Genomic DNA, 21,871 nt, shown 5'->3' with positions numbered 1-21,871 from the left:
AGCCCAATACCCCAGCTTCCTTCTACCAAGTTGTGTGGTTCGGAGCCGAGACACTGGCCAGAGAAGAAAACACTTGGAATACGTTGCTTGTTTGGTCTGCCTATGTGTGCCATGAGTGATGGGTAATGTAGTGCGAAGTCGAGTTAGTTGGTCTCGGTTAGGCTAAATCGCGGACAGTTTACGGGCACTGAGCAACGACATAGTGAAAGCATTCGATTTAGACAGCGTCTCTCCTGAGGAGAAAGTATTGAAATGTCCCGAGGGTCAGTTAACAGGTAGGAGTGGGGCACGTGACAGTTTTAGGCCAATGGCTGTAGGGTTTTGTGGGATGCCAGTCTCTCATTGGCTGATGAGTTGGCGTATCAAGGGTGAATGAGGAAGGGGAGTGAAGAATACAGTGGTGGATGACAGGAGTGTCGGAGTTACGAACAAGAGGTGTGTCGTGTTCGCTGGACTTTAATAAAGTTACACATAAAGAGAGGTTTCCTGTTGTCTATACGCGAGGACGCTACAATATGAACGTGTTCACCGTTCAAATTCATTATTTGGCATTGAGTTGCGTTCATTTCATCGTTCTCATAAAAGTGAACGTGTTCAATTAGCGCGTTCTTTTGCGTTCGTTCATGCACAACACTGAAGCTGTCTTTGTTGATTTGATCCTGACATGTCAAGCTTTTATTCATCTGATTTACTTAGTTTCTATTTTATGCTATTCATGTTTTTGTTTGATTGTTATCATACATGAAACATTCCAGAACTTAATCTTCCCCATACAGCGCAAGGGTCAGTGTTTTGTGCTTTCTAAAATAAATTGCCCTGTGTAATACCATGCCGGTGCTGCAGGTGGCAGTGCAGGTAGATACAATGTAAACACAGCTACATCACGGCAGTTAACACCCATGGCTAACACTAGCTTAATCCAAGCGGAGTGGAGAGGACACGGGAATGATCACATACGTTCAGCAGCATTGGTTTAAATGAATCTACGTCTTTACTTCACGAATCAATCAACACGCTTTTACTTCGACGCGGAGCTAACAGGGCAACTAGCTGAGCTCCGGTTCATTGTAAAGGTATGAACTCTCTGGTTGGTTACGGAGTGTCCTCGGAGTCTGACAGCGATGGAGATGCAAACACCGGCGGACTTGGGTAAATGCTCATTTAAAAAACATTGAGTAAGTAAATGCGCAGTAAAAAAACAGAGGGACTAATGAGTTATCTTTTTCTTGTGCTTTGTGTTATTTTCCATCGTCCAGCTCCGTTAAGAAGGTGGGCAATGATGCGACACCTGTCTTAAAGACCCGTAACTTCCTGCTGGAGTCTGGTTCAGCCTCCAGTGACTCGGGCAGCGAGTCAGAACCAGAGGAAGAGCATCCTGTTCCCTTCTCATCCCCATCACACCCCCTCCCAGCAGTCCGTCAGCCCCCCCGCCCTGCTCCTTCCCTGGGTTCACACACTCAAAACAAACTGCCTCCTCCAGCTCTAAACGCCTGCTCGGACAGCGGCGTGTTCACCAACCCCTTCAAGGCCCAGGCAGACCAGAAGCTCAGCGCCCTGCAGAAACATGTCCCCCTGACACTGGAGGCCAAACCCTCAGAGATTGGAGGGAAACGGATGTGCGTGTCTTACAGGAAAGATGGAAGGTGCAGGTTCGGGATCAAATGCAAGTTTGCTCATGACAGTGACCTCCAGACCGCTGTCACCTCAGCTGACGGCCATCATCCTCATCATACGCCTGAGAGTGATGAAGCACCAGCAGCAGAACCCGTTGAGCCCAATGCAGGTGGCTCTGATGGTGTCGGGAAGCAGAAGCGCCCAGACGAGGAAGAGTCAGGAGGGCAGCATGTGAAGAAGAGGAGGGTTGGACTGAGTAACACCTTGATTCCTCCTAAACGGGCTATGAAGCAGTATGCAATGCACATGGACCGAGAGCGGCTCCATATGTCCTGAAGCGAGCCAAGCAGAGCCGGATGGGCAGGGAGGAGAATTTTCCTGCGTTGTAACACTGTGCAATCCTAACCCCTCATAAAGCAATAGTATAAAGTGCAGGTGAAATTTTTCCTGTGTGTGCATGTCTATAGAAAAGTTGTACCGTCCATTGGTCGATTCTCTAATAACTCAAGCCTACAGTTACATTTCATCCGGCAGTAACTAACATTTTCCACACATTCACATCAAGAGCCAGTATTTCAATTGAAATCCGGGATAATGTAATAATTGTCTGGACTTCTTGTCTTTTCACACATGAACACAGGAGATTGTTCAGGTCAGATCAGGGACATTTCTGGACCATTCAGGTCAGGGATGACACCTGGGCAGAGCAAGAAATTCAGTTCAGTTTTTCTCACAGCCATCCACACCAGCATCAGCCCTTATCACAAAAATATCTTGGGTAAGGGCTGTTTTCCCCAATTCTGCATTTTCTAAATGAATGGCACCTCTTTCTTCCTAAGATATGTATATTCTCCTTCCTTGTTTTTTGCATGTAGACCATGTTAGACATGTCATCAACACATCCACTCGTGAATTGTATGGACAGTTACCTGCTGTATTGTCACAGTGGCTCAGACATGTTCCAGACATTTTACTTTGTGGCGGAAAGACTCAGGAGACTGTCTAAAACAACAGTCTGGGACAAATTTCACTCCTGATGTACAGCCCCTTTTCAGGTAAACATCCGGAGCTCAGTGCATGCCTGTGAGCAGCAGTAATGGCTGATCCCCCTGCCAAGTAAGTGTAGCCACCCCAGGTGTATGGAAAGATAAAGTTGTGGGATAAAACATTACATTCTCAAACTATTAATGAAAACAATGGATAAATGTTAAGACATTTATTTACATCATATAAGTTTTTTTGTGTTTGTGCTACCACATGTCCTACATCACAGATCAGAGAAGTGCTGACTTAGTATTGACATTTTTTAACAAAGGATCCACATAGTCGTGATTTATCAAATTACATCATCCTTCAAATGTTATAGACAAAAGTTGTGTTTGTCTAATTCAGTTTGGTTAATGTTTTGGACCACACTACACATGAGTTATTATTCCTTCAAAGTCAAACAGCAGGGTTAACAAACAGCTGCACAAATATCATTTTAACAGACCCTGCCAACATCGCTAAAATATGCATATTCTGAAACTGTGAAGCACCTTTTTTTTGTCTACACCTCTTCAGTCTTTGTGAGTTCAGATTTGGTTGGTTTTGTATTTTTCCTATCAAATTAATGTTTTCTAGTAGATCTGGACAATAAATGCAAAAAATGACTGCCTATTTGATTTTCATTGAGATTTTACTCACCCCACACATATTGATGTTGTTTATAGCTTTCTAACACGTAATGTGCTTAAAACATAATATAAATTATTTAGATTTATTCCAGTAGGAACGTGCCTCACACTTGGCATTTCATGTGCTGTATATTACTAAGAGGTATGCTATATTATTGCATAATAGCAACAGCTTTGCAATATAACCTCAGCATCAGTACACACTCACACACATACACTCACATAAAAGGCTAGTTTAGTTTTAAGGACTATTATGTACAAAGGCAACAACTTACACATACAGCCACATACATATCTTTCCCTGATACAGATATTCTAAAAAAACTACCAAATATGACTATGGGTGAACAGTACATAATATATTGGTGATCCTACATTTACCTCAAACATTGCAATACAGTGTATCACGTCAATGTTGACTTAACCTTCCTCTATTTTCTTCTTTCTGTGCTCCCTCCTGGTTTTACATGAGGACGTGCTGCACATGTCTCTCAGAGCCGCCAGTCAGAACCTCTTGTCCCGTTTCCTCCCAGGCCACACCATCCTCTCCTGCAGCCTCTGCCTGCTGGAGGGAGTTGGCTGAAAGAGAGGAGGAAATGAGTCCTGGATTGTCCAGAATATAGTTGCCCCCATTTGTGGAGGCAGGATCCTGGGATTGGGTTGTGGACAGGAGAGGGGGGCCCGCGGCAGCTGTGTGCAGGGACTGAAGTTGATGAGAGGTTGCTAAAATGGGGATCTGCTGAATGTGGGTCTGGGATTGGCTAACTGGCTGGAAGGTCATTTGTAGGATTTGTGTCTGCCCCTGGCTCTGCTGCTGAGAGGAGTATGCCTGAAGAGACTGGAGCTGGGGTTGGTGCTGGGTCAACACTGAGCTGGAATGGAGGGTCAGTTGTTGGATTTGGGGCTGATGTTGCTGCTGAGCAGCCTGCACAAACTGGACGGGCATCTGTAGCTGGAGGCGAGTCTGCTGCTGGCTGTCAGCTGGTGAAGGGGGGTCTATTGGGGACAGGGCAATTGTCACTGGCACCTGCATGGTGTGGAGACTCTGGTCTTGTCCCAGTAAAACCACCTGGTGACTCACTTGCTGGGTCATGTGACCCATCTGGGACACCTGAGCCACTTGGTGCCCAACTTGACCTTCCTGGCTCAGCTGATCCATCTGCCCATCCTGCCCTACTTGGCTCACATCCAAGCTTGTGACGTCTGCTTGCATGGGGTTTCCTGGCAGCTCCAGCAGGGAGGCAGGGGTTGTGATGAGTGCGCCAGCGTTGGCTGCCAGCGCCTCAGCGATTAGCACCTCTGGGTGGCTCTTAGCCTTATGAGCCACCACACAGTCCTTCTTCTCAAACTTCTTACCACAAATGGAGCAGGAGAACTGATAGGTGGCGTCAGCATCGTGCTTCTTCATGTGCCAGTTGAGAGACGCCTTCTGGCGACAGGTGAAGCCACAGATCTCACACCTATGGAGGAAGAAATAGAAAATTAAGTGGAAATGTCTTTTAGCAATCCGGAAAACATTCTATAACATTTAAACTAAGAAAAACAAATGACCAAAAACTGAACAGGGAAATACTAACTGTAGGGGCTTCTCTCCTGTGTGGATCATGCGGTGCACAGCCAAGTTGTGGGAGCTCTTGAAGGCACGAGCACAGAACTCACAGATATAGTCTCTCTGATCTACAAACACAAAACAACTGAGTATAGATGGATCCTCTACATGCTGTCTAGTTCTAGCAACAAATTATCAAACAGATCCAACGTTATACACATAATACATATGTACTGTATGTGTACCTGTGTGGTGTTTTGCGTGACGCAGCAGCTGCTTCTGAAGGCGGAAAAGTCTTCCACAAGACGGGTGAGGACATACATATTTCTTCTTCAGCAAATGCTGATATTTTATATGGTGCTGATGTGGAAAATGCAGAAGAGTATACAGCATGAGTGCAATTAAAAGGCTGAAAACAGTCTAGAAACCTGGTTTGATTAATATTAATTAAATATTGATATATGTTGATGAAATACTTCAGGCAATGCCACCAGGACAAAAACTCCTTTTAGTCTTGAAATATTTGATTAATTATTATATCTGCAGAAATGTAATAAAGCAATTTTAGGACACAACTTTGGACTCTGAAAATGTGATGAACATATGTCACAGTTTAATATTCTATGCAATTTGAAAATTCAGTTATATATGGCAAAGATGGAACTATATTTCTCTTAACTGTGTTTAATGCAGTGAGAGACGTAAACAATCTGCAGGGGGACGTTGTAGTTGCTGAGACAAACCTGTAGGTAGCGAGGATGAGCCAGGACGGTCCCACATCCTTCCATTTCACAGCGCACATATTGCACTGGGGGCTTCTTTCTGTGTAGGCGAGGCGTATGACAATGTTATATAATAATAAAATATTAAATGAATTTATATGATATGTCCATTATATCCTTGGCCCACTCCATCATCATCAGTCCCTATCATGTCCTTATATTTTTTAATAAAATGCTCCAACACAAACATCAGCTTTACCTTCTCTTTGGCAGCCGTGGGGTTTTGTCGTCTTTTTTCCGTCGGCCTCTCCTAACACACAAACAACAAATAGAAGATTGTTTACAACTCATGAGCCACACACATTATATTCAGACTGAACATGGAATAAGAAATAATTTCCCTAATAATACACATATGATTGACATGAATCTGTCCCGATGATAACTACAACCAGATAGTGTGTGTGACTGTGCTTACTTCCTGGGTCCATCTGGATCTTCCACAGTTTCTTCTTCTAGCTTCACTTCCTCCTCCACACTTTCCAAGTTGTCTGAACCTTCTACCTTTATCTCAGCGACCTCTTTCTCTTTTTTAGGTGCCTTATCTTTTTCTTTCTTTTCCTTCGGTCTCGGAGGAGCTCTGCGCTTTGGTTTAGGGACATCCCTGAGAAGCCAAATAGAGAACGTATAGTAGTTACTATAGTATTACTATGTTTTAGTGACTTCAGGAAACAAACATAAAGTAACAGAGTGAGTGTAGTTGAGCCTGATTTGCTTTGTCTGACACACACCAGAAAAGTTATGACTTTTCTTAACATGCACAAATAATAAAGCAAAATATTCAGAGGGATCATAAGAAGAACAAAACTTGTATTTCTAAAATGTTTTATTTTCTGAATATATTAATGTCTCATTCACTATATGGTTACGACAGTTGCTACAAAGAAATATATGGTGCCAATATTTAATCATATCTGAACATGGAGAAAGTGGCAACACACAAACAAATGCACACACACAAACCGTTCAGCCTTAGGGTCGTAGCTCTGGTCATTTAAGTCATCTCTAAAAGGAACATCTTCGTCACTGCTGAGGCTCTCCTCCTCCACCTCCTCCTCTTCCTCCTCTGCACCACTGAAAACGAAACAAGGACTTGAAACAGGACTTTACACTTCTCAGGTCAAGCTCTGCACTTTAGATAAGTGTACCTCTGACTCTGTGGCTGGTAGCTGAGGTCGTTAGGGTCGTCAGGAAATGAAGGGTCTTCTCCATCCAACACCGGTTCAGCGACGTCCTTGCTTTCCTCCTCTTTGTTTTCACTGAGACGGTAAAAGGGTCAAACACAGCAGTAAGTAAAATAACACATGGCTCTGACTGAGGCGCACACTTTCACAATTACTCATTTTCCAAAAAGGCAGCTCCAGGGCCTGTTCAGAGCCAGTGCCTAATCTGGAGTCTTTGTGTTTCGACGGCCAAAGAACTGGCTCTCAGCGAGGAAACTGGTTTCACAGTAGCACCAACTCATTGCTGGTCTAGAGAAAAGAACCGCGCACTACCATAACCAGTTGTGATCGGATCACACAAAACGTGCCGTATGTGTTGGAAAAGACCAATTAATGTTGTTTTACACATGCCTGTAAGTACGATTTGTGTGTGGCTGAGTGTCAATTCGACTAAGAGGAGGAGAGTGAGCAAGAGAGTGGTGTCGGGGGGGGGTGTCAAAGTACAAATACTATACTTACATTTCAGTCTTCTCTTTATCGTTTACCTTTCCTTCCACTGCTGCAAGACAAACAAAGATATCAAGTGTTTAGGAAGGTAGCTAAAGCTTCCTTTTATAAATCATACATAAATGTATATAAATATAACAATGTTTTTTATGCAGTCTATCACATTGAGTATGTGGATTATCTGAAGCAACAAAGTGGAGGAGAATAGGTAATAGGATCCCATTAGTTAGACTAATTACAGATGAGCATGAGGAAGTCATACTTGCTGATACCTGAACCAAATGTCTTCATAAAACCCAACCTCAAGAACATTTGTCAGTGTGTTGCCTCAGAGTCTCTGTAATCTGAATCGTTTACAGGCATGCCCGCTGAACCAAAGCAGCGCATTGTCAACAGGTTGCTCACCAGCTGGATTCTCCATTCCAGGTTCGGTCTTACACACAGGCTTGGCAGCGCTGCGGCTGGCTCTGGCAGACGGGGGCTTGGCACGAATCTGGGCCGGGGGGCGTCTGGAGGGAAGAGCTGGAGTGAGGGAGCAGAAGCATAACATCAAACATAATGCTGGCCATCAGGGGTGAAACGAGGTCACACAATCAGAAATACAGAGTGATCCAACTGCGCGTGCACAGAATTAGAATGAACTTAAATGTTACTTTAGTAAGAGGCTAGTTAAGAGTCTTGTTTTGTGGAATGTTTCTTTGATTACCTTGAGCATCTGTAGCAGGTTTCTTTGGATCCTCCATGCTGTTAAAAAAGGAAGAAACAACTCTGAAAAAGGACATTTTGTCAACTTGCAGAGAAACATCCCATCATCCATCACATCCCTGATCACACGGTGGTTTTTGGAAGCATCTGTACAAGGCAGGACAAGTTTTGGGAACCAGGTGAGTGTCTCTCCACCCTCCCCATGCAGAGCTGCAGGAAGGGGACGAGCTCTGCTGAAGGCGTGCTTCACAGCAGCTCACCCCGCAGACATAAACACACATGGCTCATCTTCAAAAATCGTGATGCTGATCAATTAAAAACCTACTCTGTGCCTTGAAGGTTGTCACCTGCGACTCCCCCTCCGGCCGAACAACCAGATTCCGAATTTTTCTTCCGCCTGGAGTTGGAAACTTTCCGCCGCTTGGTCGCCCCGGTTTCCGGGCTCGGTTCTTCCTCGTCGTCGCTCTTAACGTCCTTCAGCCAGGCCGGAACTGACCTCGTCGCCCTGTCCCTCAGCACCCGACCCGAGCTCTGCGGGCTCGCCGCGGCTCCGTTGACGCCAGTAAGCGAAGCGGAGACGCCGGACCTCGGGCGGGCCGCTCCTCGATCCCGGAGCCCCATCCGCGGGGATACGCTCGTACTGGTGACCGAGGTCTGGTCTGCGGCCTTGTCCTCTGCCGGTTCTTCGCCTTTATTTACATCCCCGGTTCGCTCGCCCGCTGGTTCCATCACCGCGAGGACACGTCGGTCGGCCTCGGATTCCGTTAAAAGTCGAACAGGTTTACTTGCAATTCGAGGAGAAACGGACCACATCTGGTTTAAAGACGTTTTGGTTGCAGGCGGCCTTTATCCGACAGCCGCACATTTTCTGGCACTGCGCGGAGTTCGTCGCAAATTAGAAGCAGATATTTATTGATTAGGTATTGAAAACTTTTCTTAATGATCAATTCATTAATAAAGCGATATCATTTTAAAGAAGCAGACACTATTTTCGCCTTCTTAAAGCTATAGTAAACCTACTTATTCGCCGGGACCTGCAGCGCAACCATTTTGTTCGCTTTGTTGCGTCTCCTTTAAACCAAATATAAACTGGGGTTACACTCGGGAGAATCGACGCGGTCCACTGACTTCTACATCATCTGGAGTTCCCTGCATGTCGTTTACAAATCGAGTAGACCCAGCCATGTTGTTTGTAAATCTACAAAGTGCAGCGGCAGCCGCGTGAGGGCAGAGCAGACACGGATGGCTGCCGGGGCATCATGGGAGATGTAGTGAAGGTGAAATTAAACAGCGCATTTACTTATAAGGATATTTCTATTCAGATTTGACGTCTTTCTACGCTTTAGGATACAAAATATGAAGACAATAAATATGAATCAAATAATTAAAAAAAGAAATCACACATAGGCTGAAGTGTAAATAAATAAATAATAATATCAATGGAAAATATGGGAAATGCGCCATGCAGGTGAGAATACTATCTGCAGTGTATTTTACAGCCAAGAGTATTTATGTGCAAAATCAGTAAAATACACAGCATTTTTCCCACATTTATTTTAACCCCAATATTTTATTTATTTATTTTGAATACTGCATGAGGTTCTGTGGAGCTAACATGGCTGCCAGTGGAAACCTGCACTGTCTGTTCTGAGCTGAGGTTCTACTACAGGCTGCTGCTCTGATGATGTGTGTTTGCCACCAGATGGCAACATAAACCTGCACAATATAAACTACAGCGCGTCACCCTAACATCACAGGGTCCAGCCTGGCTAATATTTAACTTCCCTCTGCCTTTACACAGAATGACAACGTGTTGTTAAGTGTGGTGATGTGATTGTAATGGTCGTATGTTGGAGATAATATTCTATGAACTCACTTTTTGCAGAGTCTGTATGGTTTATTAGTCATGCAGTTATCACAAACTCACAGCTATGCGGGGACACAAACCATCATGTAGACAATCGCTTGAAATTAGGCTTAGGGTCCAATATTAGGAAATACCAGTGCCAGAAAAGCTGATAGTAGTGTTGACGATTAGTTGTGATTATTTTTGCTGTTATGTATAAGCTGCTTCCGGATAAATAAGGCAACTTATGATTTGCCAAACTATAAGCCTATATTTTTTTCACACTCTTTTTGCCTTTTCAATTGCATACAAGTTGAAATATAAAAAAATTAAGAATTGCAAATAGTGAATGTTTGTTGTGTGAACTCTCAGAACTGTGAATGTGATCATTATGTACACAACAACAGCAAAGAAGGTACTACGTTCATGTGCCACGACCTTGATGTATCTGCATATATTAGTATCAGTATTGGTATTAGAAAGACCACTTTATGGTATTAATAATATAGGTAACAACCTACAGATCTCTTATGTATAAGGTGACTGCTTTTCCCTGCATCCTGTTATCACATTTACAGAATAAATCAGGTGACAATTCAACTGAACTGTGCATGCTGACATTACATAAAAACCCTCATATACCTGTGATTGGCCTCTTACACTCATTGTACAACGCGATGAAGGCTACTTATGTTCTCGAAATCTCTCCCCGCTGGGGCACAACATGTTTCTAGAGTAAAGTTGACCGGCCACAGAGAAGTTTATGAAACATTCTCCGCACACTGCGCCGCCTCTCCTCTCTCCACTGTGCCACATTGCCTAACAATGGCTGATGTATGAGGTCGGGGATGAGTTTCCATTGACAGAGGTCGTAGCACTTTCGCAATCATGTGGTTTAATCTAAATCCAAGCAAAGCTTACAAGGTGTATACAGTTCCTGTGTGTCGGGGAACAAATGACAGACAAATGAAGCACTGGGTCCTTTTGAAAATGCTTTATTTAACTACTATCACTATAAATATAACAATGGCAAACAAGCTTCTTTTTTTTTTAAACAAACCTTCAGATAGAAAAGACTCTGCAAAGGTCTACAAAGGAATGGCAAAGGGCACATCTTGGCAATAAGGCACACACTAAAAAGAGTTAAAAAGGTAATACCTATGTTAAACTAGGCACATGTAGCTCCACACCACCGACACAAAGAGCAGCAGGAGTTGATCCCGCTGAAGCAGTGTGGTTGATATGCAGGCAACAGAGAGTAAAGGTAGGTGCTTTGAGTGGGAGGCCGAACCAGCAGAACAAGTGTCCGCTGACACAGGGCTGTTTAATCCTGATAAGACTTTTAGTCGCGTATCCAAACCTGCCGAGCATAGTTGCAACAGCGACAGCTCAAAGTACCAGTGAGTCGTCACGCTTCCCTCGGCCAGTTTTGTGCTTGTTCGCTGATAAGAAGCCCCACTCATAACACCAACATCTGGTTCAAACATAAAATTACACTTAACAAAAACACATTAACCTTGAATGTTTAAAAACTATTGGACACTTTGGCCCCAAAAACTTTTTTTTTCTACTTTTGTTACTCTGACTTTTTTGTCCCTAAACAAATTGTAAATAAAGAAAAGAAACATGTTTTTGAATATATTATACCTTTTCTTCTCACTTCATTCTCAACACACACATAATGCATATATTAAATATATCCTGACTTATTGTCATCATACAAGAACAAATAATGAAAGCAGTTGACAGCAGTTTGCTTTCGAAGTGAAATCCAGTTTCAGAGATGGAGAGAAGCAAAGTTAAGAAGAGAAAACGTTTTTTTTTTTGGATCAATAACTTTGTCATGATCTCCTTCAAAACCTCAAAATCCAGAGTCACCTAAGTAAAAGTCAGCATATTACCTAATGTATAAAGTAATATTAAAAAATAGGATGAGCTGATGGGAAAAAAGCAAACAAACTCCCCTCAAATGCAGCAGTTTAGTAAAAATAGATGAAAAAAACATTTAAAACTATTAGAACTGTTTTAAAAATACAAGCAAGCACAAATAAGATTTGCGTGTTCTTTTATAAAAAAGAGAGATGGCTGTTGTGGAGTGTGAATTCAGGATGAGCATCTGCTTGCAACTGTTATGTTTGTGTTTCATATACAACACATGCATAGCTCCTGTATTTCATTATGAGGTATGACTCCAGTTACTCCCAGTTCAATTTTCACACTTGTTTCCACTACACTGCAGAGTTTTAAAAGTGCCCACTTAACATTCATTAGGGTTATTTTATGTTTTATGCGAAGAAAAACTGCCAACACACATTACAAATTGAAAAAACGCCAACTAGCCCAGCTTACACACACAAATCCATGTTCAGTGTTTCAATATCTCTTCATCTGAAAGAGGCAATCTCTTGCCTTTCATAAATATGTTTTAAGTGCACCTTGGTCAAGCACAGTTTGGAGGACGAGAAATAACGAGAGAGACAAATATTTGGAGTGTTACTGCAGGATCATTCAGAGAGCAGAGCGGAGGAGCGAGGAAGCCATGACTACTCGTCTCACCAGAACCCAGTGATACCACACATCTGAACACTCCAGTGCTATGCACAGATGGAAGTCTTTGTTGGTGGGTGTTGTGGAACACGTAGAGTAGCACATGCATGCAGATGTGAGGCACTGTTGTAAGAAATGTTTTCTAATGTCATGACACTGGAGTGTATGGAGCTGTATGTTTTTTGGTTTGCATTGGCAAATGGAGGAGGACTGTGAGAGACGGACTAAGACAGAGTGCTCCAGTATATAGAAAAAACATATAGAAAAAAATGTGTCTCATTTCTGTCCAAATTTGTTCACCTTTCAATAGTCAAACATTTCAAAAACAACAATAAAACATACACGAATGAGAGAAATACGACAACTAATATCTGTTCAGTCTTCATTTCCTGCCAGAGCAGTGTCAGAGGATGGGAAACATCTCTTTGTACAAGACGTCACCTATAGATGAAACCATCGATGATAAAGTTTTTCCAGTTTTCTTTCTCTATCGTTAGTTCCACAGGGACTCTTCAACAACATTAGTAGGCAGGCTACCTCTCTTTAAACTAACCGAAATATACTGTATGTTTTCAGAGGTTAAAGCAGACATAACAACAAGCAGACTAATTCTAGGCAAAAAAACACAATGCAATACTTTGAACCTTCATTTAAAACGACCAAAAACACAAATGAAACTAAATAAAACCAAAAAGTACCAAACAGGCGTGTTTGAAGCACACACATTCAACCACCATGGACGGAAAGCATCACTAACAGCATGTAGAATTGGCTAGAATACTATATATTAATGGAAAAAAAACTGAAAAAGACATTAGTATATCCAAAGACAGCTGTCTTCAGTGATATATTCATTCGTCAGTAGTTCCTGTTGTACTTTAACTTCTTTGATTAATTTGTCTTTCTCTCCTTCCCCCCAACTTTACACTAAATTTGTCTTAAACAACGTGTAAAGATCGATCGTTCCTGTTTCGGAATACAAACTTGCCCCCCGAAAATAAAAGAGAAAGAGACCTGCAGAGAATAAAACCTTAAATATCTATCTTCTCTTCATAAATACTTGAATGTACCTTCAGTTTTCCCCCGGTTGCCGTAGCAACGAGGTGGGGAGGGTCAGTGAGAGAAAGAGAGTTGTGTATTTGTGTTGTTTTTGTGACTTCTGCCATATTGTTGGGGACGACTGTCAGCACACACTGGTGGGTCTCCTCGGGAAGTAGACTGTCTTTTATATGTGTTTTAACATTCAGTAGAAAACAGGGATGTTGTCAAGATGTTGTCATGATGATGTCATGTGGCTGCTGAGGTCGGTAGGTGAGACAGATATGAGATGTCAGATTGTCGTTTTTTCACTGTCTGCGTGCTGAACGTTTGTTTCCAACCTCGTTCCATTAGAATAGAGGTTCACAAGTTCATGAGATGTTTCTGTATGATGGGACAGACGTGTCCGAGATGTTGCTGCGGTCGCTCAGTCACAGGCAGGATAACCTTCTCATTGTGTCATGTGGTCCGAGCCCTCAGAATCAGTATGTCTGGTAGACATCGTGGATGGGCAGCTGGAAGGCCGCGGCGGGGAAGGCCTGTGGCATAGCGTAGCCAGCGTAGCCTCCATATGCTGCAGCGGCCACAGCTGCATTCTTCTGCAGAGCAGCCAGAGCGGCTGTGTTGGCAGCGTAGTTTGTGATGGGGACATATCCACCTCCATACAGACCAGCGGCGGGAATACGCTGTACGTTGTGGGCCATAGCGTAGACAGGCGTGATTGGACGGCCCTGAGAAGAGGAGGGAAGGAGTGAATAAGAGGATTTCTAAAGCATGTCTTCATTTGCTATACTTTACTGCTTATTTCAGTAACACACATTATTTACTAACTGTACAAAAACCTATAACTCAATTCTGAATTGCTTGAAATAAAGTATATAGACACAAAGTAACCTAAACATCTCTTTTGTTGTCTTTGAAATGTACATTTATGTTTTTTGTAGGTTATTTCCCAATCGGTTGTTTTGTCAATAGAGGCCATCGTTTGTGTTGGTTATTAAATAAATTATAAGTTGTTTGCCCTGGAAGTTAGAGCAAAGATGGACAAAGCCACAGGGAAACCGGTTATAACACAATTAAAACACAACCAAAAAGAAATATCCTGTTACCTTGATAAAAATTGTGGATTACTTTGGGATGAATATTTTGGAAAACATTTTGGAAAATGAAAGTACAGAAATCAACAAAATATATATTATATAGGTCTAATCTTTTTCATACATTTGCTTATTATATCTTTAAAGGGGAACTCCACCCACTTTCAAACTAATAAGTCATCAGTCTAATAAGAAGATATAGAAGTGCAGGCAACTGGTAAAGTTCGCTTTCAAGCTCTTCTGGTGTGACATCTGATTCATATGGAGAAAACATTGATTTTGTGAAAAGGTGTAAGGGTGTCATGGTGCAGACCTGGTAAGGTGGAGGGGTAGAGACTGAAGGTAGGCCAGAGGCAGCAGCAGAGGCGGAGTTGTGTTCAGCGTGTTGCATGGCCAGAGGATTGAGCAGGTGCTCCACCGTGTGCACCTTCCCCTCCTCCATCATCTTGGCTGCAGGAGCCGTACTGAACATTGGGTACTGTCCACCCAGAGTCTGCAAGGCCACTATACGTAAACAGTAAACACGAATAAGAGCTTGGACAACAAACTGGACCACGTCACACAACACAGTATAGAAGGACATGGTTAATATCTTTGTATCAAGAATACAGGAGGTAACAGTTGAAGACAAGCATACAAGCACCCATGAAACAGGCATACCTAGATCTGAAGGTAATCTGTGAGAGGAGTGAGGAAAACGACGGCAGCGGAGGATAAACAAGAGAGAGAGAGAGAGACAAAGAGAGAGAGAGAGAGAGTGACATTGAAGGATATAGTTTAGGCAAGAAGAAAAAAAAAAGGAGTTACACAAGTTTGCGTAGGGTGTGATTCGGATTATGATGGTGGTCAACTGTGGATTAAGCCCAATGTTCCAACACATTCACGCATACATAAACTCAAACAGCAAGCTAACACAACGTCAGCCATTGTTTCAGATGGACTAGTCTTTTTAATCTGGTGGTGTTCCTGGGATTCCACACAGATCTGGATTGACATAAACTGGGTTCAAATCATTTCAAAGGGACTATCAAGAAAGGCCACTTTACAAGGCGGACGTCTGATCAGCAAATATTTGACATTAATAGTCATAATGTGTCGTTCAATATAAAAGCTATTAGTATTTGCACTTTCATTTTGCAATTCTATCTCTGAAGTTTCTACCTTTAGTTTTTGTAGAGCATAAAAATATATCTACACGGGTTCTTTTTTGATATGATTTTAGTGAGTTTTTTTTGTTTTCTTGTTCTTGTCAATGCCGCATTTTCCTCTGATTCCCAACTTTGCTGCTACATTTGTTCGCTGGGACAGTAGCTTGCTAAAAGAATAATAGTAGATACCACAAAGAAAAAGAAAAATCATATTATGTATCATGCATTGCAAAACGAGATGTGCAACAAGTCGACATAGCACTGACATTACCTCTTAAGTGATCAGACCAGAGTAGACACAAGACAAACGAGAGATATACAATTTTTAGTTTGTGCAGGTTAGTTCTGCATTTCAACTCCAACATTGACTGAAACATTTGTAGCACAAATTTAAGCTAAAGTAGCTGCTACTGCTCACTTCTAGCTTACTTCATGTTAGGAATTGAAAAAGTTGATTCTTTGGGGAATACTTTTTTTTTCTTGATGCGTGTTCTTTCTACCATTGCTCGGTGAAAGAAGGCCTCACGCAGTAATGTCAACTATGTTTCAGTCAAAAGTTGGAATTGAGTGCATGAGATTGTGAAAGACCATGTTCAGACCGACAACAGCACTGCATGTAAAAAAATATGGCTGCCTCCTTGATTTCATTGAGACAACTGTTTTTTTCAATCAGCTTTTTCCTGATTTTCATGCAATTCGTCCTTGAAAATATTTTGTCAAGTCAGTTAGTTGCAGGTAGATTTCTTTGTAAATCAAACATTCTTTGTGATCATCGTTTTGGCATCTGCTGGCCTTTAAACTCATGGTTGTACTACTCCCTTTTCCTGGATGTTATATCTTTGCATCAAGTAAGAGCGCAGTCATTTTGTAGTTTAAGCGCAGTGCTGTTTTCAGTCTCAATAGACAAACTACTCCTGTTGCGGAAAAGGAAAGACTGAGGAGCAAAGCATTGTAGTTACCTTCTGGTCATGCTAGAAAGGACACGTATCGAGTGTCATTATTCTTAACTGTTAGGAGAAAGGGCGCCCTTTTGCACATAACCATCCAGCAACAACCATTGCTTTGATTTGAAAAAAGTTCCTCAAACCATACAGGAGTGAGCGAGATACAGGAATTGGGAGCTGGAAGGTTTAGTAAAGGCTTTTAAGGTGGGCGAGGATATGGATGGATATATCTATCTCACTGACTTGTGCCAGGTTTGATGCCAACTTGGTTGACGGAGGCAGCAAGCTCCAGACCGGGCATCAGCTCATAGGGCTTGTCGGTCTGCTTGATCTTGCCCTCATGGTAGCGGCTGTAGATGCCACGACCGGCAGAGTAACCGCCCAGGTAGGACCCCCGTGGTCCAGGGGTACGGTTACATGCGGCAGCACGACCACGACCTCGCACAGTACCTGCTTAAAATACAATTGAGGTAATATGATGACAGGAGTTGTGGTTTTACGACTTGGGCAGCAGGGGCATGCTGAAAGTTGTATATGATGACATGTATGGCAATATTTTAAGATAAGTTTAGACTTTTCCTTGGAAGCTTTTCTCAAAATATTAGGATTTTGGAAGCAAGGAGAAACATAAAGTCGTAATGTAATGGAATAATCATAAACTGCAGTTGTTAAGAGCTAAGTTTTTTTTGTTGTTCATTGTTGCTTTGTTTGTATTTTCCCTTTATTAAGGTACAGTGTGAATTCTTTCTTGAGCACTATTCTGTCTCTTGGTTATGAAGGTTCTTGGTACTGTGAACAGATGGTCCAGGACGTTTTGTATTTTTGTTGTAATCTCTGCAATAACCCAGCATGAAATGGAAGTTGATAGCGCAGCAGGAAAAGGATGGTGTTAGAAATTGTATAGTTTGTCAAATGGCAGGAAAGCTCATTGTTCATTGAAGGAATAAGTAAGAGCAAGGATGTGAGAGATTACCATTGTTCTGTATCATTGGGGATCCTTTGGAGAAAAAACCAAAACACAACGATTGATGAAAGTTCAATAGATTGCTACCACCCAAAGACCACATTTAATCAATCACAGGTAATGGGATTAGCATTCATTGGTCCATCACCTTGTTCTGTCTTTGACTTTTAACAACTCTCTGATTTTAAGCCACAAAATCTCATCACGTAAAAGATTTCATCAAATGAAATTCTAGTCATCCAAGATTAAATCATTATTTTAGTCATCATGAGTCATTGTGGTCCCTATTAATATTGCATTCATGGTTCCTACATTAGCATTGGTTGGATGGAAATATGATATGTTTAACAGTGCATTGTCCCAAACAGTTGGCTTTCAGAGAAACCATGTGGCTTTTCCAACTGATCACTAATAGAAGAAAAACAGAGAAACTTAATTCTCACCTTTGACGAAGTAGTCCCGGTTGGGTCCAATGAGGGTGTTGTAGGGATAACCATAGTAAGCCAATGTGTAGGGATCACACTGGTATACGTAGTTCTGAGGAGCAACCTCTGGAGTGGCAGGCACTCCCCCCTTCGAGGCCTTCTGACGTGAGTATTGCTCTTTATCCACTGGCTTAGCAAGCGTCACCTCAATGCAGGACCCCTCCACCTCTGTGCCATTGAGGTGGTCCATGGCCAAGACGGCATCGTCCCGGGAGGTAAAGTGGACGAAGGCGTAGTCACGGATTTTCTTCACACGTTCAACGCATCCAGGGTTCCACTGGCTGAACACCTAGTTGAGGGAGAAAGTGCTTGTAGTTTTAGTCAACAATTTTACCAAATAAGATTTATACTGAAACCGGTAAACTAACAAGTCAATAAATCTCACCTGTCTGATTGTCTCCTCACTGGTCTCCATCATTAGATTCCTGACGTAGAGAATCTTCACTGTCTCCATTACGTCTTCATCCACATCAATCTCGGGCTCAGCCCAGTCCACAGCAATCTGGTGACCCCACAGCTGAATACGTCCAGGCATCAGCTTCCTGCGAGCCATGGCAGCTGCACGGTGTGACTCATACTCTACAAAGGCAAAGCCACGGTTCTTCATCTTGTCTGCAGCACTGGCATAAACGATGACATCTAGCACACCTTCTGTCACTTTAGAAACCTCCTCCAGAATCTCCTCTCGCTTTTTGGTCTTGGGAATGCCACCGATGAAAAGACGGCAGTTGTCTACAGAGGAGCAGACCCCCAGTAGGCGCCCAGGCCGCACCTCATAGTTGTTGAGCTCCCGCACGGCACGTTTGGCCTCATGTTTCTCTGTGTACATCACAAACGCGTACCCTCGGTTCTTCCCATCAAAGTCCATCATCAGCCGCATCTCATAGATGCGTCCGACAGACTCAAACACTGGGACCAGCTCATCCTCATAAACATCCCGCGGGATTTTACCCACGAAGATTTCACATCCCCGGGGAGGTGATGCACCGTTCCAGCCAGGAGGAGGACCATATTTACGTTGACCATTTTCCTGGATCATGCCATAGCCTGTGCGCTCCATCAGGGCCTTGAGTGCAGGTTCAATGGGAGCAGCTAGAACACCCTCGGGGAGATTAATCTGTCCTTCGAGAGAGTGGAGGGAGGGACCAGAGTAGGGCTTGGAAGGCTTGGAGGGTTTGGAGTTTGAGGGGGAAGCGTTATTGCTCATGGTTGAGGAAGAAGCAGAATCTTCGGCTGTCATTCTGGCATAACCATCCAATCAGATCTGGGGCCTGAGAAGGGCAACGAAAGACATTTTATTCATATTAGATTGTACCAACCACAACTGTTATATCTTAGTAGAAAACACAACATGATAGACGAATAAGAAGAAACTTATAGCTGAGGAGGTACTGTTTAATCACAAAAGGCCCAAAACTTCCAGGGACAATCACATGGAAAATTACCTAGCTAACAAACTAACCACACACCTAGCTTGAGATGGAACCACAGACCCTATAAATCCCCAGGGCACTTTTCCTTATCAGCAGTTTTACAACCTTGTTTTGTTGAGTTGCTCAGATCCCTGCTGACCTTTGACTCCTATCAGCAAGAAGGAAGGGGTGCGAACCCTGAAACCTCCAGCTAAAGGTTCACCGAGTTTGACTAGGTCACATGCTCCATCAAGTGTGTGTCTGAAGAAAGTTAAATAAGCTAACAAGCTAGCTCATGAGGCTTAACTCCAGCTAAGCTACAGTTTATGACTTGTTCAGTGTAAAAATATTTGTCCACGCTGTGGGAACGTCTGTGCAGGGTCATTCATCTTACACCAGCACCTGTTGCACTCCCACTCACCAGGAGATGGTGTTGGACTTTCAACCCTCTTATCAATATATATAAGTTATACAGTGTGTGGGTGCAGCTTTTTATGTGTTTGTGTATAAGTGTGTGTGTGTGTGTGTGTGTGTGTGTGTGTGTGTGTGTGTGTGTGTGTGTGTATGTGTGTGTGTCACTTCATTAAGTCCTTCAGCCCTATATGAAGAACAGAGAACAATCTGAAATCCGCTTCTCAGGCATAAACCTCTTATTCTGTTATTTTCCAACACGGCCAGTATTCAGGACGGAAAAATCCACAGCATTTTAAATCCCCAAATCTCCACAAAGCACACAACAGTGAAGCAGCTATTCCTAGGGAGCCTATAAGCAAATGTTTTTTTATTTTATTGTTGTTCGAAAAATGAAGTCTGAGCGAATAGAAGAAAAAACAAACGTCCTCTTGCAATAGGCAGGCAGTGAGTGTGTGTGTTTTTTTTGGTGCGTCATGAGATTGCCTATACTTTGATGGAGATAGGTGAGGCAGTCAACAAAGGCAAAAACCCTACAAAGACAAGCAACCATGGTAACACACACTCATTTGACCTGACCTAATATCCCACTCTCCCACGCACATGGACGCACGCACGCACGCAAACACGCACACACACCAACACACACACACACACATCTGTTCACGTTAGTTCGCCAAAGGCTGGAGGGCTTACAGTTACCTGAAAACAGGTTTTCCTTTATTGCTTGAATAAAAAGACAGATTATTTAAATATCATAAAAAAAATGTACAGTGGACAAACCATATTAATAAAAATGCCATCCAATTTCATGCATTTATTGTTATGTATAGAAGAAAGTTTAATCAAAATGTGAATGTGTGTAAACAAACCAACAAAAACAGAGGGTGAATGAACAGGTTGACGTTTCTTCCTTCTATTTTTAGCCAGTTTTCAGCTGCTGAATGTTGGAACAGGTCAAGATGACACTAGATTAAATAAAACTACAATTTGAGGTAAAGCTGATGGAACATTTACTATGAAGAAATTAAGTCTGATGAGGATGCAGTTCCCTTTTCCAGCAAAAAAACACATCTGTCAAAGATGTCCCAGTGTAGCTGCATGAAAACTGCTTTTTATGACTTGTTTCTGTGTTGCTTTCCTTCGCATTGCCTCCAGTTCAGTGTTCCCTCCTTATGTTCCATCTATCTTGTGAAGCTCTAACACATCTCCCATCTCTTATCGGCCTTGCATTGTCAGACTAATGACTAAGGGAGGACAATATTCAATTTGGGACTACTGCTCGGTGATAAAAAGAAGCTATGTGACACTGAGGTCAACTGTAAATTGCACTGTAGTCAGGATGAGACTCCATTTTCTGGATATTTTGTGTTCTGTCAAAAAGAGTTGATGAATTCAGTCTCAGTGTTGGGTAACCTACTTCCTGCTTTTAACTCTGTGATATTGCTAACTTCCTCAGTGTGGTCCGCTCTTGTGCTGATGTTTTTCCTTTTTGAGGAGAGACTCAGGAAATCGCAGCACTCGCTGTGTTAGAAGTGAAGCGAAACTCAGAGGGTCTGTTTTAAGCTCTCTTCCTTTGAAAGAGAAAAAAAAAATGGTGAGTGTGTGCGGGATCTTTTGACATTAGTGTATCTAGAAAAGTCCCCATAATGTAAATAAATCAATTTTAAAGTGAATATATGTTTTAAGGTTAGGTACGGTTAATGTTAAGTTAATGTTAGGTTAAGGTTAGGTTAAAGCTAGGTTAAGGTTAGTGTAAGGCAACTAGTAACTATGGTGTAGGTTAGATTAAGTCTCCAGGAAATCAATGCAAATCTATGTAATGTCTGCTGAACTTATGGAGGCACGGCACGCGTGTGTGCGTGTTTGTGTGTGTGTCTGTGTGTGTGTGTGTGTGCTTGACATCCAAAGCAAAGACACGTAAATGATTAACCTTGGTAAAGGCAAACCCCTGCTTTTACTCACACAGTGTATTCTTTTATG

At 42.6% G+C, this 21,871-nt stretch overlaps 3 protein-coding genes across 13 annotated transcripts in view; 1 reads left to right on the top strand and 2 right to left on the bottom strand.

Moving 5' to 3' along the window:
- Positions 1-895: 895 nt before the first annotated feature.
- On the top strand, positions 896-3,271 carry si:ch211-113e8.11 (uncharacterized). The gene is made up of 2 exons (XM_062387903.1): positions 896-1,149; positions 1,257-3,271. Exons 1-2 carry the CDS (start codon positions 1,076-1,078, stop codon positions 1,948-1,950), a joined length of 768 nt encoding a protein of 255 aa, XP_062243887.1. The 5' UTR covers positions 896-1,075; the 3' UTR covers positions 1,951-3,271.
- On the bottom strand, positions 2,816-9,363 carry zfp91 (ZFP91 zinc finger protein, atypical E3 ubiquitin ligase). Of its 3 annotated transcripts, XM_062387899.1 has the most exons (13): positions 9,017-9,363; positions 8,322-8,870; positions 7,998-8,035; positions 7,697-7,813; positions 7,304-7,343; positions 6,770-6,880; positions 6,579-6,695; positions 6,040-6,225; positions 5,821-5,871; positions 5,583-5,661; positions 5,085-5,199; positions 4,868-4,967; positions 2,816-4,750 (listed from the first exon to the last, which is right to left on the bottom strand). In XM_062387899.1, exons 2-13 carry the CDS (start codon positions 8,807-8,809, stop codon positions 3,754-3,756), a joined length of 2,439 nt encoding a protein of 812 aa, XP_062243883.1. In that variant the 5' UTR covers positions 8,810-8,870; positions 9,017-9,363; the 3' UTR covers positions 2,816-3,753. The 3 variants fall into 3 exon arrangements, with proteins under 3 accessions (XP_062243883.1, XP_062243882.1, XP_062243886.1); XM_062387898.1 differs by having other exon boundaries at positions 8,322-9,363; XM_062387902.1 differs by having other exon boundaries at positions 6,585-6,695; positions 8,322-9,358.
- A 1,458-nt stretch (positions 9,364-10,821) lies between these two features.
- Positions 10,822-21,871, bottom strand: part of rbm47 (RNA binding motif protein 47) — a 29,226-nt gene continuing 18,176 nt past the window's right edge. For 4 of the 9 annotated variants that reach the window (XM_062387017.1, XM_062387018.1, XM_062387019.1 and 1 more), the window contains exons 2-7: positions 18,451-19,336; positions 18,024-18,354; positions 17,590-17,613; positions 16,860-17,069; positions 14,838-15,028; positions 10,822-14,158 (exon numbers count right to left, since the gene is read on the bottom strand). In XM_062387017.1, the coding sequence (XP_062243001.1) occupies positions 13,910-14,158; positions 14,838-15,028; positions 16,860-17,069; positions 17,590-17,613; positions 18,024-18,354; positions 18,451-19,305 (1,860 nt within the window). In that variant the 5' untranslated portion in view covers positions 19,306-19,336 and the 3' untranslated portion in view covers positions 10,822-13,909. The remainder of the gene's footprint in view (positions 14,159-14,837; positions 15,029-16,859; positions 17,070-17,589; positions 17,614-18,023; positions 18,355-18,450; positions 19,337-21,871) is intronic. The other 5 variants (XM_062387021.1, XM_062387023.1, XM_062387024.1 and 2 more) reach the window with 5 other exon arrangements.

This window comes from Platichthys flesus, chromosome 5 (assembly GCF_949316205.1).
Source record: "Platichthys flesus chromosome 5, fPlaFle2.1, whole genome shotgun sequence".
Lineage (NCBI taxonomy): Eukaryota > Metazoa > Chordata > Actinopteri > Pleuronectiformes > Pleuronectidae > Platichthys > Platichthys flesus.
Note: the sequence above shows the minus strand (reverse complement) of the source record. Positions and strands in the feature narration are given on the sequence as shown.

What these genes read in the sequence shown, in the direction of transcription:
- si:ch211-113e8.11 (XM_062387903.1), top strand. Translation starts at nt 1,076, where the DNA reads ATGAACTCTCTGGTTGGTTACGGAGTGTCCTCGGAGTCTGACAGCGAT. An exon ending in GCAAACACCGGCGGACTTGG is followed by an intron (nt 1,150 to 1,256) that starts GTAAATGCTCAT and finishes TCCATCGTCCAG; the next exon opens with CTCCGTTAAGAAGGTGGGCA.
- zfp91 (XM_062387898.1), bottom strand. Translation starts at nt 8,809, where the DNA reads ATGTGGTCCGTTTCTCCTCGAATTGCAAGTAAACCTGTTCGACTTTTA. An exon ending in GATAAAGAGAAGACTGAAAT is followed by an intron (nt 6,881 to 7,303) that starts GTAAGTATAGTA and finishes TTACCGTCTCAG; the next exon opens with TGAAAACAAAGAGGAGGAAA. An exon ending in TACCAGCCACAGAGTCAGAG is followed by an intron (nt 6,696 to 6,769) that starts GTACACTTATCT and finishes TTTCGTTTTCAG; the next exon opens with TGGTGCAGAGGAGGAAGAGG.